The sequence below is a fragment of the Lichenostomus cassidix genome, chromosome 28 (genome assembly GCF_008360975.1).
Source record: "Lichenostomus cassidix isolate B80296 chromosome 28, HeHo_3.0, whole genome shotgun sequence".
NCBI lineage: Eukaryota > Metazoa > Chordata > Aves > Passeriformes > Meliphagidae > Lichenostomus > Lichenostomus cassidix.
Window position 1 is genome coordinate 3390226 of NC_139508.1, and position 13520 is coordinate 3403745.

At 62.4% G+C, this 13520-nt stretch overlaps 3 protein-coding genes and 1 long non-coding RNA gene across 6 annotated transcripts; 1 reads left to right on the forward strand and 3 right to left on the reverse strand.

Annotated features, from left to right (window-relative positions):
- Positions 1-2162: 2162 nt before the first annotated feature.
- Positions 2163-7167, reverse strand: CDC34 (cell division cycle 34, ubiquitin conjugating enzyme). Of its 2 annotated transcripts, none has more exons than XM_085040434.1 (5): positions 6612-7167; positions 4262-4348; positions 3667-3764; positions 3189-3323; positions 2163-3084 (listed from the first exon to the last, which is right to left on the reverse strand). In XM_085040434.1, exons 1-5 carry the CDS (start codon positions 6786-6788, stop codon positions 2874-2876), a joined length of 708 nt encoding a protein of 235 aa, XP_084896560.1. In that variant the 5' UTR covers positions 6789-7167; the 3' UTR covers positions 2163-2873. The 2 variants fall into 2 exon arrangements, with proteins under 2 accessions (XP_084896560.1, XP_084896561.1); XM_085040435.1 differs by lacking the exon at positions 6612-7167 and adding an exon at positions 5171-5572.
- Positions 5570-7536, forward strand: LOC146426230 (uncharacterized). Its single transcript, XR_014846228.1, has 3 exons — positions 5570-5722; positions 6172-6361; positions 7235-7536. It is a non-coding gene; the product is annotated as an uncharacterized LOC146426230 (long non-coding RNA).
- Positions 7497-9565, reverse strand: TPGS1 (tubulin polyglutamylase complex subunit 1). The gene is made up of 2 exons (XM_085040422.1): positions 8630-9565; positions 7497-8552 (listed from the first exon to the last, which is right to left on the reverse strand). The coding sequence occupies exons 1-2, from the start codon at positions 9136-9138 to the stop codon at positions 8024-8026; spliced, it is 1038 nt and encodes a 345-aa protein (XP_084896548.1). The 5' UTR covers positions 9139-9565; the 3' UTR covers positions 7497-8023.
- Positions 9566-9582: 17 nt separating this feature from the next.
- Positions 9583-12357, reverse strand: MADCAM1 (mucosal vascular addressin cell adhesion molecule 1). 2 transcript variants are annotated; one of them, XM_085040416.1, is made up of 5 exons: positions 11751-12357; positions 11253-11519; positions 10823-11122; positions 10003-10560; positions 9583-9829 (listed from the first exon to the last, which is right to left on the reverse strand). In XM_085040416.1, the coding sequence occupies exons 1-5, from the start codon at positions 11800-11802 to the stop codon at positions 9717-9719; spliced, it is 1290 nt and encodes a 429-aa protein (XP_084896542.1). In that variant the 5' UTR covers positions 11803-12357; the 3' UTR covers positions 9583-9716. The 2 variants fall into 2 exon arrangements, with proteins under 2 accessions (XP_084896542.1, XP_084896543.1); XM_085040417.1 differs by having other exon boundaries at positions 11253-11359; positions 11751-12353.
- Between the last annotated feature and the right edge of the window lie 1163 nt (positions 12358-13520).

Genomic DNA, 13520 nt, shown 5'->3' on the forward strand with positions numbered 1-13520 from the left:
CCCGCCAAGACCACGCCCACCGGCGGGACAGCCAATGGGGAGGCGCGGCAGGGGCGGGGCCGGGCCGGGGTCCCGGGGGTGCTCCGGTGCTGCCGCTGCCCCGCGCGGCTCCGAGACGGCGGAGGCACGGGGGGGTCAAGCAGGTCTGCACGTGTCCGTCCCTGCCGAGCCGGGGCACGCACGCACCGAGGGAGCACCGGAACCCACATACACCCCATGCCATGTGGCACCTCGGGGCGCAGCGTGGGCAGAGTCACGGGGGAGCCAGCGGGTGCCCGCTCAGGCAAGGTCCCCGAGCAGGGCAGGGAGACGGCACGGCGGTGCCGGAGGCACGCGGAGGTTCCCGGAGGCTCCCGGGGGCACACGGGGTGAGCCAGGGCCGCCTGCAGGTCCCCCGCACAGCGGGATGTGTGGGAAGGAAACCGGGCAGCGCTTCCTCAGCGCAGGGAGTCCGGCAGAGACAATGGCTCCTGCGGACACCGCGGGGCCGGTGCCAGGACAAACCAGCCGTCCCGGACACCGGGACCTGGCCGGCTACACGGTCCCTGTCCCACAGCCCCCTCCGGCCCTCGGCAGAGCTAACAGCCCATGGTCAGGGGGAGCCTGAGGTGCAGGGAGCGAACCTGGCCCCGGGGTCTCAGCTGGACAGCACGGTCCGTGGGTCCGGGATGAAGCCCCGGGATCTCAGATGGACAGCGGAGTCTCAGATGGACAGGGGTGCTGGGCCTTACGTCCCGGCTCCAGCCCAGCTGGAACTGCCTGATAACCCCAAGGGGCTGGGCAGGCAGTAACCAACAAGGCAGCTGGGGCAAAGAAGCCTCTGCAGGACGGCAGCTCTGTCTCCAACTCTTCTCCATCCCAAGAGTGAACTCTTGACTAAATCAGCCATGGGAACACAGTGGAACACTGAAGGCTGGGGGTGCTGGGCAGGGGGGCAGGAAAAGCCAAAACAATGGGGCCATAGGCGCCAGTCCCCACCATGCTCTCCACGGGGATTTGCCAGCTCCTCCCCAAGTGTTTTTTCCCTATGTCCCGCCCACCCCTATCCACTGGCCCTGCTCCCCCTGCGCTGGGGGGATTTGCAAATGTAGCTCCTGTGGTGCAGAAATTAGTCAGAGTATGGCGCCCATGGCACCCTGGGGCTGAGGAGATGGTCCTGATCCGGCTGGCCTCCAGCATCCAGCACTGGGGAGGGAACTGGCCACAAAGAGCCAGAAAAGGCAGAGGGCACACGGGCATGGTGATTCCTGCCCATATGGGTGGGGGAGGCTGCTGGGGGTGCACAGAGCAGACCCCCAGGAGAGGAAGGAGGGGCCGGCTGTGAACAAGCAGCCCAGGCTGCTGCTCCATGACGGCCGGGTGACCTTGGAAGCCATTTGCCAGGCCTGAATAAAGCGACAATAATCCTATTCACCTTTTAGCCTCATTTCCTAATGCAATAAAGCACATGCCCTCGCCGCGTGCAGTCGCAGGTGTCACTCAAGCCCTGATCCCATTTGCACGACTCCAGCCGGGGGAAGTTTTGCTCATTACCCCTCTGACAAGCTTTGTGCAGCAGGGGCAGGAGCCCCAGGCAGGCGCTTTGCCAGGGCCTCATCCCTGCCCTGGCCCCGAGGTGCTGGCAGCAGGGCTGCTCACCCCATCCCAGCCGGAGAAGGCGCCGGCAGAGTCCAGGGCTCCCCGCAGCCTCCAGAGCTCACAGGTCCCAGCTGGTCCCAATCTCTGGGCTCAGGGCACACCCACCTGGGATCAGAGCAGCCGTGGGGCCCTGGGCACCCATCGGGCACCCGTCAGCTGCCGCTGAGCACAGCCAGGCACTGCCCAGGCAGGTCTGCTGCCTGCAGAGCAGGGAAACATCTTCCCCGTGCAGCACTGGAGGGTTGGGCTCCAGGCACAGGCAGAGACAGAGTGTTTGCCACAGCTCCAGGGCAGAGGCACTGACTGTTGCCCAGCAAGAGCAGAGATGCTCTCCAGGCCAGATGCAACCCCACCCACACCCTTCTGCCCACTCTGAGAGGTGGAAAGAGGGTTGCTGTGAGAGCCACAGCTGCCCTGTAGCCCCAGGAGAATAGTCAGCCCATCCACCCACTGCTCTATGCCAGTCCATGTCTGACACAAAATTCCCAGAGCCTGGGCACAGACCAGGCAGAGCCTCACCTGTGTATCACAGCCCTTCCCTGGAAGAACTTTATTAAATAGTGTCCAAAAAAAAAACAGAAGCAGAAAGATTCAGCATGACCCTGTCCCTCCCAGCTAGTTAAAAACCACAAACAGATCATCCCCATACCTCCAGCGCTGGTGACTGCCAGGCACATCCTCCCTCATGCCCTGGCACTGCCTACCCTGCTCCCTGTGAACACATCTCCAGCATCATGGGCAGGGGAGGCAGAAGAGTCTTGTGGGGACTCCCCAGAGAGCCGCAGGGTGAACCCTAAAAGGTATTGTAAGCCAAGAGAGCACTCACATGCTGTCCCCCGCCAAAGCAACCACTCACCACCCCACAAGCTCCCAACCTGTTTCTACCCCATGGGGCTGAAGAGGAGCTGAACATACCCGGACAAGGAACAGCCAACACCAGGCCTGGCTGTTACTCCTCAACCAGGCAGAGCAACCAGCACCCCAGTTTCTGTGGCTTTGTGAACACCCCAACACAGCTTCCCCCTCTCCACCCACCCCCCTAGGAACTTTATAAAACAAGGGGTTTATTTTTTCCTACAAAGACAGCGATGGGATTTCCTTTGCAACAGCAGAACATTCTCCCTGCGAGGTAGAGAGTTAATTTCAGGGCTGACAGATCCTAAATTCAAACCAGTTTGTCCTAGTTGAGGTAAAATTCAGTAGTTTATAGTAAGTTTTGCAATGCCAGAAGGCCATCAAGATTCCTCATTGCCAGAGTCATCCTCATCACCATAACAGCTCTCTGCTTCCTCCTCCATCTCATCATCCTCGTAGTAGTCATCATAGAAGAGGTCTGAGCCCTCATCTGGGGCGGGAGTCTTGGTCTTCACACAGTACTCAGCCAGCGTGGTGGGGACCTTCACTCCGTCCCGCTCAGCATCCACCTTGGTGCCCAGCACTTGCTTCCTGGAGGGCAAGAAGCAGGGGTTGAGGGCAGAGCTCTGCACCACAGCCCTCCAGATCCCGTGTCCCACAGGATCCCAGAGCAGCCAGTGCTGCCAGGCACACACCTGATGATGTCCGTGTACTCCCGGTCCTTCCCTTTGCTCTCCTTCCATTTGCGGTACATCACAGAGGCATCCACGTTGGCTGGGGAAAACGTGTTGGGCTCATTCAGCAGTGAGATCACACTCAGCAGAATGGTTCTGGCATCGACAAACATGAGCAGGTCAGAGCCGAGGTGGGTCAGCAGCACCCCAGCAGTGCCATCCTATCCAAGGGCTGTGAGAGCCTTGTGCTGTCCACAGCAAGAGAGGTCCCAGCAAAGGGGAACAGGCCAGGCAGGGGACAGCAGCACACGGGCTGTTGGGCTTACACTCATCCACATGCAAGCTCTGGCTGTTCTTCAGCAAAGCCCACAGCCTGAGAGCCTTCAACAGCCCCTAGCACCTCCCACAGGCTTTGGGAGCAGGAGGCTGTCCCCATCCTCCCACTTTCCCATCCCTGCTCTCAGATGAGCCTCCTGCCTGCAGCCCCCCCAGCGCTCACCGCACGTTCTGGGTGGGGTTCCAGCGCTCCGATGGCAGCTCCCCGCTCTGCGGGTCATCCACGGGTGGGTGGAGGATGGAAATGCAGACGTCACCTGTCTGAAAGCACGAGAGAAATAGGATCCTCAGGAGTTGCTGTCCCAGGATCTCCTCACTCGCTCTTCCCTTTGGCTGAAGCCAGGTGAGGGGATACCAGCTGTCCCTTCAGTCCCAAAGGAGAGACACAGAAGTGGACAAGCACCCCATGACTGCCAGCACCATGCAGGTCAGGCTACCCGATGCCCAGCACGCTGTGCCCTCGGCATGGGCCCCAGAGCCAGGCATGTCGCTTGCCCTGCGGCTGCTCTTGGCACAGACACAATGCCCCCAAGCGTGGGAGCAGTCAGGCCTGGAAAGCCTGGCTGACCTGGAAGCTGTGCCAGGACAGCAAAGGGCTGTCGTAAGCTCATTAGTGGCATTCCCTGTGCCAGGCAGTCATCACCAAAGGCACTGAGTGTCCAGTACAAAGGCTGGCATTTGCATCCGGTGCTGTCCCAACAGAGGCACACGTGCCCACTGCCCGTTCAAGAGCCTCCTTGCTGTCCCAAGGGACCTACCTCGTAGATATTGGGGTGCCACATTTTGGTTAGGAACCTGAAGGCAGGAGGAGAGTAAGGGTAGTCGATGGGAAACCGGAGACGAGCCTGCAAGGGAACAATAAGGAGACATGAACACCAGCTTGTGAGAAGGAAGGGACGGAAACCACAGAGCTTCTGACAGCTCCGGGAAAAAGGAACCTCTGCCAAGCCCAGCTGACCTCCTGCTGGGACAGAGCCGCCACACCAGCCAGCTCTGTGGGCAGGACACCGGCCCTGCAGGCAGGATGGACACCGGCCTTGCAGGCAGGATGGACACCGGCCCCAGGAGCGCACTCTCGTCACAAAGAGGGGTGTGAGCAAAGGGGCTGTGATGAGCAGCAGCTCCTTCCCCACCATCCTGCCCATACTCTCCTCTCCAGCAGGGCCCACCAGTGCTAACCTGGTGCTCCCCAGTGCAGAGGAACTAGTGGGAGCTTGTGATGCCAACCCAGCACAACCCTTGCAGCAGCACAGAGAGCCTGGGTGGAGAGTCTGGGTCACCCCCCTGAGCTGCTGTCAGGGACACACCATGGCTATGCCACTGGAGAAAAGGCTGTTTACCCTTCAGTGCTCACGGAAAGGAAGCATCAGGTGTTTGGTGCTCTGATTAACACACTGAATCTAAAAATAGCCTGTCACTGCTGAAAAGAGACCCAGTCCAAACTGGCCGCAGCGCGCAGCTTGGGGGCTAAAAATAAAATCACATGAAGCTCAGGCTGCAGCCCAGGGCTCCAGCAGGGACACTCAGCCACCACCAGCTCCTCCCACAGCCGCTAAACCCGAGGGGCTGAAGTCGGGCAAAGATAGGCTAACTCTGAGTAAAGCCTGAGGGGGCACAGGGACCTACAGCAACATCCCACAGTCCCCAGAGCTGCTGCCCCAACCCACCAGCACCAGGAATCCAAGAGGATGGGGGCAATTTCTCCCTCTGTGGCTGCACAACATCCCAGTGACTGATTCAGCTTTCAGCTGTTTCCGGGCCCTGGGAGCAAACTTCCAGATCAAGACTCAACATGACAACTCCCTGAACATTTCTTGTTCCCTCAGTTTGTGTACAAGAGAATCCAGACACTGGATCCATGGCACAGGACAGAGGGTGGGAAGAGGGAAAAGTGCAGTGGGGGCTGCACTGTGTGTGTGGAGTGCAGGGCAGTGACATTTGGCCCCAAGCTGGGCTCTGGCCAAACAGCTGAACATCGCAGAATAATCCCCTTTGTTGTGTCAGAGGGGATTGGAACAAAACTGGCCGAGGCAAAGCAATGCCAAAAGGGGCTTGGACAGCAACAACCCCACCCTGCCATGTACAAACAGGACAGTGTCCCCACAGGCTGGAGAAGGCTCGGCCCCTCCACCCTCCCCTTATGCACAGTCCCACCAGCACTTTCAGTGCTGAGTTTGGAAGCTCTCAAGCACACAACACGAGCATGAGTGGCTGAAAGGGTGAGAGTTTAGAGGGTCTCATGGCAAAATGCTATGGGAAAAACACCCTCCACTTCAGTGAAGAGATGGAAACTGGCTCTGAAGCATCAGCTTTGCCAGCCCGGGAAAACAAACACAGCTAACCGTGGGTGACTCACCCTGTGCATCCCCACCCCGACAGCAACAGGATGAAAACACAAGAGCTCAGTGGAGGAGGGAGGATGAGAAAGAGGAAGAAAACAGCTACCCCAGGTTGCACAACACCTGGGAAGAGCACACACACATCCTGCCGAGGGGGAGCTGTGCAGTCAGGCCACCAAACATCTTCTTTCACATCAAACCCCAAACCAAGCCACAGCACTCACTCCCTACCGAGTTCCCTGCTCCCACCCTGGGCTGTCTGTGTCTGCACTCGAAGGACCTTCACCTCTTCCCTCTGGTCTGGTGGCAAAGCCCCGGATCCCCTCCAGGACAGGGAACATCAGCGACCTGGAACCCACCGTCCTGACCCACAGACCGGAGGGGTGGTCGAGGTAGAGCCCCCAAGGGGACCAAATACCCCTCACCACGAAGGGAATCCTCAGTAGCTTGGCAGCAGCCACCTGCCCACCAGCTCCCGTCCTCCTCCCAGAACCACCCCGAAGCCCCAGGGACCCCCAGGTGTCCACCGAAAGACCCAGCTCTCCCTGGCCCTCAACACCCTCCCAAGCCCGGGAGCAGCCCTGTCACGACCTCCACACCCACCCGAGACACCCTCCCTCGCCCACAGCCCCCTCACAGGGTCTCACCCCTTCCGAAACTCCTTCCCATAACACCCAGCACATCCCCCGACACCACCTGCTCCGCCTCCGCTCCCCCAGCCCCATCTCCCCCCACACCCCGAGCCTTCCCCGCTCCCCCCGCCGCTCACCTTGAAGTACCCGCCCTCGTAGTGGGTGTCCGGGGGGCCGAAGATGGCCACGTCCCAGGTGTACAGGTCCCCTTCGTCCACCAGCCTGACCCGGAACCCCTCCACGGGCTCCTCCTGCAGCCCCTTCAGCTCCAGCAGCAGAGCCTTCTGCGAGCTGGGCACGGGGGGCCGCGCCATGCTGGGGTACCGGGAAGGTTCGGGGGGCGCAGCGGCCGCTCGGGGCGCGGGGGGGCGGCGGGACCGGGGCCGCGCGGGGCACGGCGGGGGCTGTAGTCCCGTGAGGGGCGTGGTGACCGAGGGCCCCGCCCCTATGGGCGCCGCTGGCCAATCAGAGCGCGGGGCGGGGCAGGCGAGGGGCGGGGCGGCCCTGCCGGTGCTCCCAGCACTCCCGGTCGCACCGTCCCACCGAGCGAGCCCAGCGATTGGCAGCCGCCCCGGGGCTCCCCAGCACACTGACTCCCGGCCTGGACAGCAGCCCCGGGTCAGCCTGCAGGTGCCACAGCTGTGTGACACTTCACGGCAGCACCTGGAACCGGAGCGGAGGATGCTCCCGGCTCGGCCGCAGTGGAACGATGCCTCCGGCACCTCCGGCTCACACCTCCCTTTGTGTCACATCCCGTCAGCTGTGCCTGCGTCAGGAGCCACCACCCGCAGCCTCACCCAGACCCGCACCACGTCCTGCCTGCAGGGAGCAGAACATCCGCCCAACACAACATCCCGAGCCTGCGGGATCCTCCCACCGGCTCTTCCACTCAGGTGCTCCACAGTTCTGCACCTGCTGCCAACACCAGCCCCTGAGCACGGAGCTTGCCCCAGGGATCTGGGCACTGCCACGGCTTATCCTGGCACTCCGTGCTGCCAGGAGGTAAGAAACTGGCCACTAAAAAATAATAAAAAGCTTTAATGTCTTACAGCAAACCAAGAATTGAACAGTATAAATAATGATCAGACAAGTTTCAATAAATAACCCCCGGCCTGACACGCAGCTGGTCCCGGGGGAAGGGGATGTGTCTCATCCAGACCCTCCACTCCACATCCCAAACCACCTCAGCCCTCCCCAGCTGCCCTTGTGCAGACACAGCCCAGCCCCACACTTGGTTCCTTCTGGGTCATTTCACTGCCCAAAGCAGCCCCGCAGGTCACAGCCTCCATGTCAGTCCTGGATAACACATAAAAGGGATCTCCCAGAGCAGCTGTGCCAGACAGCCATGTCAGTGAAAGGCCATGAGCAGACACGGAGCTGCTGGGCACCACCAGAACAGGGGAGAGAGCATGGAAACTGGGAATCTGTTGTCAGACAGACCCAGGCTCTCCAGCCAGCACCCAAGCAACTCCCCGTGCTCACTGTCCAGCTTGGAGGAGGGCCCCGCAGGGCCGGCAGTGGCTGCAGCCAGCGCTGCTCCCACCTGGCGTCACTCCACGGGCTTAACCTTCGCGATGAACAGGGCGGTGGCTTTCCTCAGGAACTCCTCCCTGCTCATGGAGGAGCTGAGCTTCCTCTCCTGCAGCGCCTGGTCCATGGCCAGTGCCAGCCTGTCGGGGCCCAGCCTGGAGCCGGCCTCCAGGTAGCGGCCGGGCCGCGGGCCGTGCCCGGCGCCCAGCGCGTCCTCCAGCGCCCGCAGCACAGCCTGGCACAGCCGGGTGTCCGCGGAGTCCCCAGCGCCCAGCACGGCGAACAGCGCGTCGGCCTTGGCCGCAAACTCCAGCAGCACGCAGCACGTGAGGACGCCGTAGCGGAACACGTCGAACGGGACGGCCTCGTGGTCGCGGCAGCGGACGCGGCGCAGGAGCTCGGCCGCCGCCTCGGCCGGGGCCGCCCCGCGCTGGCAGATGCGCCGCAGCAGCTCGCTGTAGAGCCGCCCGTCCACGCCCGCCGCCCGCCGCCGCCCGCCGCACCCCAGCACCTCGTAGGCCGCGCCGGCGTTGCTGTCGAAGGCCGTCCTGTCGCGACAGGGCACAGACACAGAGAGGCGGCCTCGCCCCCCGCCCCCGCCGCCCCCCGCCGCCGCCCGCCGCACCTGTGCGAATGATGAGCCAGGCACACGTACCACAGCGCCCTGGCCAGGCGCTGCGGCGGCCCCGGAGGCTCCGCCGCCGCCTCCACCGGCACCAGCCGCTCGAAGTACTCGGCCAGGAAGGACACGGGCTCGGCGGGCCGCGCCTCCAGCACCTTGAGCAGCGCCTCCCGCACCATGGCCGTGACGCCGGCTCGCAGCAGGAACTCCGCCGCGCTGCCCTCCGCCAGCCCGCCGCCCCCCGGCGCTGCCCGCCCCGGCTCCGCCAGCCCGCTGCCTCCCGCCGGCACCGGGGCGGCGGCCGCTCGCCGCTTCTCGTACGCCGCCATCTTGGAACGCGCTTCCGCCCGGGCCGGAAGTTTCTGTGCCGCCATCTTGCACGCTGGCAGCCAATCGGTGGGCAGGAAGGCGACGGGAGAACGCCGCCATTGGGCGAGGTCGCGGCCGCCATTTTGAGTACGGGCAAAGGGCTGCGCTGTCAGCAGTAACGCGGCGGGCACCATGGCCGCCATGTTTATTGCGGGCAAATGCCCCGCCCTTGACAACCGGGCGGGCGCAGCGGACGCCGCCGCTGACCGGGGTGTGGTGAGGGCTCGCGGGACCGGGCCCGGCCCGGCCCAAAGGACACTTGTTCAGGGCTCGAACAGAAACAACCCTTTATTGGAGCACCGGTCCCACCCGCCTGCAGAGCCCACGCTCGCCCCGGGGCTGCCTCGAACCTTCTGTTGTGACAGACGAGCGGCCGTCGCGCTCCCGCCCATCCGCCAGTGCCGGGAGCGCCGAGCGCCGGACCGAGCCCAGTGTTCGGTGCCAGACCTAGGGGATCCAGTCCCGGGAGCGTCCCTGGCCCCGTCCCTGTGTCGCCTCTGCTCGTTGCCCTTCCAGCCTTTGCCTTCCGCGGCGGCCGCAGACAGCTGCTCCCACTCCTGCTCCCATTCCTGCTCCCACTCCTGCTCCCATTCCTGCTCCCATTCCTGCTCCTTCTTGCCGGCCAGGGGCCGGGCGAGGCCAGCGACAAACAGGGGGACAGCAGGGACACGGCTGGAGGGCTGGGCTCATCCATCGGCTGCTCCCACTCCTAGCACAGCTGCTACCGAGATCTGAACCGTTTCCACAGGCGTCGAGACACGGCACCAGTCACGATGAGCCCCAAGAGCGAGCCTGCTGTCCCCATGACAATGGCAGGGCTCGAGCTGAAGGAATCTGCAGACACAAGGAGCTGTTACTGCAGCTGATGCTGCCCAGGGCAGCAAATGCCGAAGGGTGAGCGAATCCCCCCCAGCACTGACTATGGCACCAACACGAGGGGCTGCAGGCAGCCCTACCCAAGCGATGGGGCCAGAGCAGAGCAGAGGGGACAGACCACCACTACTCACCATCCACGACCGTCACCTCCAGGCTGGCCGTGTGGGCGCGGTGGCCGCGCAGGACACACTGGTAGTGGCCCTGGTGCCAGGGCTCAGCACGGTCCAGCTGCAGCGTGGAGCTGCTGCCTGCAGACTCCTGCTGGTACTGTGAGAGGGCTGCAGGGGTCTGGAGCCAGCCCACCGTGGCGTTCCCGGTGCACTGGGCGCGGCACTCGATGCGCAGGGCCCTGCCTCGCATCCCGGTGGGAGGCAGCGACCAGATATGCAGGCTGCAGGCGGGCACTGTCCCCAAAGATGGCCCTGTCCCCATCGTGCTAGAGCCAGGGAGTGTGGTGGTGGCTGCACGTGCCGTGGCGCTGCTTGTGATGAGGTCCCAGGACACAGTATCCTCCGTGGAGGGGGGGTTGGTGACAGCAGCTAGATCCAGGGTGGTCCCAGTGTTGTGCTCCCGTGCTGTGGTGGCATCATGTGCAGGAACACTCAGCTCTGGGGGAAGTGCTGTGGTGGCCATGGGCCTGGCTGTGCTGGGGCTCCGCGTGGAGGTGACCACTGGCTGCTCTGTCACAGCTGTGAACACACGGCAGCCTTGGTCACAGGTGACCTCGTTGCAGCCCCAACCTCCTCCACCCCTGAGCACAGGGAATGGGAGCAAACAGGCACTGGCAGCAGGGACAGGTACAGGGCTGGGGGTGGGAAATTCATGAATGGTGCAGAAGCAGTAGCTGCTCCTGTTCTGGCAGAGCTATTCTGAGCAGCACGGGGCAGTGGGGGTGGCTCCAGAGGATGGGGTACACATGGGCTGGGGTCCCCACCCCCTCCTGGCACTTACCCAGGGATGCCACCCGCGTGAAGGTCTCCTGCCCGACGTGTAGCACCAGTTCGCACCTGAACTCCACCCCTTCTACCACCTCTGCCCCATTCACGGACAGGATGGAAACGATGTTAAACAGCTCCTCGTCGGTCTCCTCGTAATCAAAGTCTGTATTCTCCACCACCTGGTGCCCCCGGTACCAGGTGAGGGCCACCCCCTCGATGGGGTACAGGTGCACGGCCGAGCAGTTCAGCTTGGCAGGGTGCCCCTGGCGCAGGGTGTGGGGAGCTGCCTCCAGCCTCAGCGTGTCCGGGAGGGCTGCAGAGGGGTAGCAGCGATAAGGGTGATTTTTGGCAGCGCAGCACAGCACAGGCCGGGAGGGAGGGGGCTGCTCGGGGATCCAGGGCTGTGCGGGGAGGCAGTGAAGTTAGGGCTGGGGAGTGCTTACCGTAGACCTTCAGGGTGACAGTTTTCTGGTAGTGCTGCCCGTGGCAGTGGCCCTCGCAGATCTTCATGCCCTCCGTGGTCACGGTGGCATGCCTGATGTGCAGGATGCTGTGGGTGGGGAAGGAGGAGATGGTCCCCAGGGCAGTGTCCAGCCCCCTCCACTCCACTCTGCCCCCTGCACAGACCAAGGAGCAGTTCAGCTCTGTCGAGCCCCCAAACGGCACCAGCGGTTCCCGTGGTGTCACCACCAGAATGTCAGCAGGGCGCCCTGGGCAGGAGGAAAGCACGGGGTCAGGGAAGGGGACAGTCACCAGCATGCTGCAGCTCCAGGGGAGCCACAGCAGCAACAGGGGGACACTGCGGCTGTCAGGGCTCAGTGACAGGGGGGCCCTGGGGCCACAGTGCCATGGGCAAAGCAGGGAGAGCAGCAACAGCAGCAGCAGGGCTGGGCAGCAGTGGGTCAGGGGATTGGGGTGGCCTTTGGCTCCGTGGCACTCACCATTGCATCCCCACAGCAAGCTGAGGAAGAGAAAGACAGGAGCTGGATCCATCGCCCACAGGGCAGCAGCAGGGCTGGTTTTCCTTCTTGCCTTCCTTCCTTCTTTCCCGCCTTCTAGGGAGTGGGTGCCTCTGGCCAGGGCTGTCTCCGTCTGGCTGCCAGCTCAGACATCAACTCTTCTTAAACCCTGTAGGACCCGCCCCCAGGAGCCCTGGCCCCAGGACTTCCACAACTTCCAGCCCAAGGGGTATTTCCAGAGGGAGGTTTCTGATTTTCTTCCAAGTTCATCTCCTGCACAACACCCAGCCAGGGGCCAAGCCAGCAGCCCCCCCAAACCTGGGAAAGCCCCTGACCCGAAGAGTTCCCGTATGGCTGCAGAAGCCCCCATCATCCCACCAGGCAGCACTGCACAGGCACCCACACCCCAGGATGTGGCTCAGATCCATCCCTGCTTTTTGCAGACTCCATCACTCCCCCAGAGCCCCCAGCAAACCAGCCCTTCCATGACCCCAACAGCTGCTGGGGACACATGGTTGTGGGAAGGGTCCTCTCAGTTCCTACCCCAAATGCAGGGCCAGGACCCATGGTCAGCCCTGTCAGTGGGTGCATTTATTCCTAGAGCAGGGTGTTTTCAGGGATGGAAGTGGGTGTCCCTGTGAGGGTTGGTCTTGTGGTACAGATGGAAAAAGTGTAAGCACAGTGGTGTTGAACACAATGTTATCCAGCCCCAGAGCCCTCAGTGTCCTGGGTCTCACACTGGGTCTGGCATCACTCCCTCGCTTCTGCCCAGCTCCCTGTGGAGACATGAGTCTGTTTCTGCCCCATTCTATCCTGCCAGGCTGCAGCCAAGGCCAGGGAAAGTTCCAAAGGTCTGAGGGAGGGACCTGCCCAGCTCTGCAGCCCCTGTCATCGCAGGACCTGGCCGTTTCCCATCTGGGAACTCTTCAGAGAGGCAACTCCGGGCACTGGGCGCGCCATGCATCCTCTCAGGAGGTCCTAACATTAATTCTCTGAAGGTCCAGGAGGCCTCTGAGCAGGGGAAGTGCTTTGTAAACACTCCCCACCAAATGTGCTCACTCAGCTGAAGCAGGTGATTAATGATGTTGGGGTTTTTGTTCCTTCCATCCTGTGTCAACAGAGCCACTTTCCGGATTTTCCAGCAGCCACCAGAGCCTCCCTGCCCATCCGTGGGATAAGCTATGGCCAGGACTGCTCCCACACTGCCAGGCTCTTCCCAGCAATGAGTCTGGGAACCTTGAGGACACACACATGCCAGGGTTTCACCTCCTGTTCCCACAACCCTGATTATGGCACTGGTGTGATGAGAAAACCCCCTGAATCAGAGTTTGAATGAGAGCTGAGCTTGTATGGAGCCACCTTATCTTAAAAAGAAGCTTCCCTGGACCTTCCTGGACCTCAAGAGGTTAACAGTTACCAGAAAACTCATCATCTTGTGCTGCACTTCCTCGGGTTTGGGGCTTGGAAGTGCCTGGAGTTGCCCTGGCCTCCCACACAGGGGGACAACACAGAGGAAACTGAACTGACAGAAACCTGGTGATGCTCCAGCTGCACAAGGGCCAGTTCCAGTGGCTCAGCCACCAAGCCAGGGGCAGATCAAGGGACTTGGCCCAGCTCAGAGTGATGCAAAAGAACCCCCAGGACAGCTCTCACTGAGCCTCTGAGTAGTGACCCACCTAAACCCACCTGCTTGGGACGTCTCCTCCATGGATTCAGACCTTCCCCCCATCTCAGAGGAGCACAGGAACTCTC

Bases quoted from the DNA above. Each gene is read 5' to 3' on its own strand.
- CDC34 (XM_085040434.1), bottom strand. From the start codon at position 6,788: ATGGCGCGGCCCCCCGTGCCCAGCTCGCAGAAGGCTCTGCTGCTGGAG. The intron at 4,349-6,611 runs GTGAGCGGCGGG...GTTCCCTTGCAG, and splicing joins ACGAGGGCGGGTACTTCAAG to GCTCGTCTCCGGTTTCCCAT. The intron at 3,765-4,261 runs GTAGGTCCCTTG...TCGTGCTTTCAG, and splicing joins GGCACCCCAATATCTACGAG to ACAGGTGACGTCTGCATTTC.
- TPGS1 (XM_085040422.1), bottom strand. From the start codon at position 9,138: ATGGCGGCCATGGTGCCCGCCGCGTTACTGCTGACAGCGCAGCCCTTT. The intron at 8,553-8,629 runs GTGCGGCGGGCG...CTGTCGCGACAG, and splicing joins CTGGCTCATCATTCGCACAG to GACGGCCTTCGACAGCAACG.
- MADCAM1 (XM_085040416.1), bottom strand. From the start codon at position 11,802: ATGGATCCAGCTCCTGTCTTTCTCTTCCTCAGCTTGCTGTGGGGATGC. The intron at 11,123-11,252 runs GTAAGCACTCCC...ACCCCTCTGCAG, and splicing joins TGTCACCCTGAAGGTCTACG to CCCTCCCGGACACGCTGAGG. The intron at 10,561-10,822 runs GTAAGTGCCAGG...GTGTGTTCACAG, and splicing joins CACGCGGGTGGCATCCCTGG to CTGTGACAGAGCAGCCAGTG.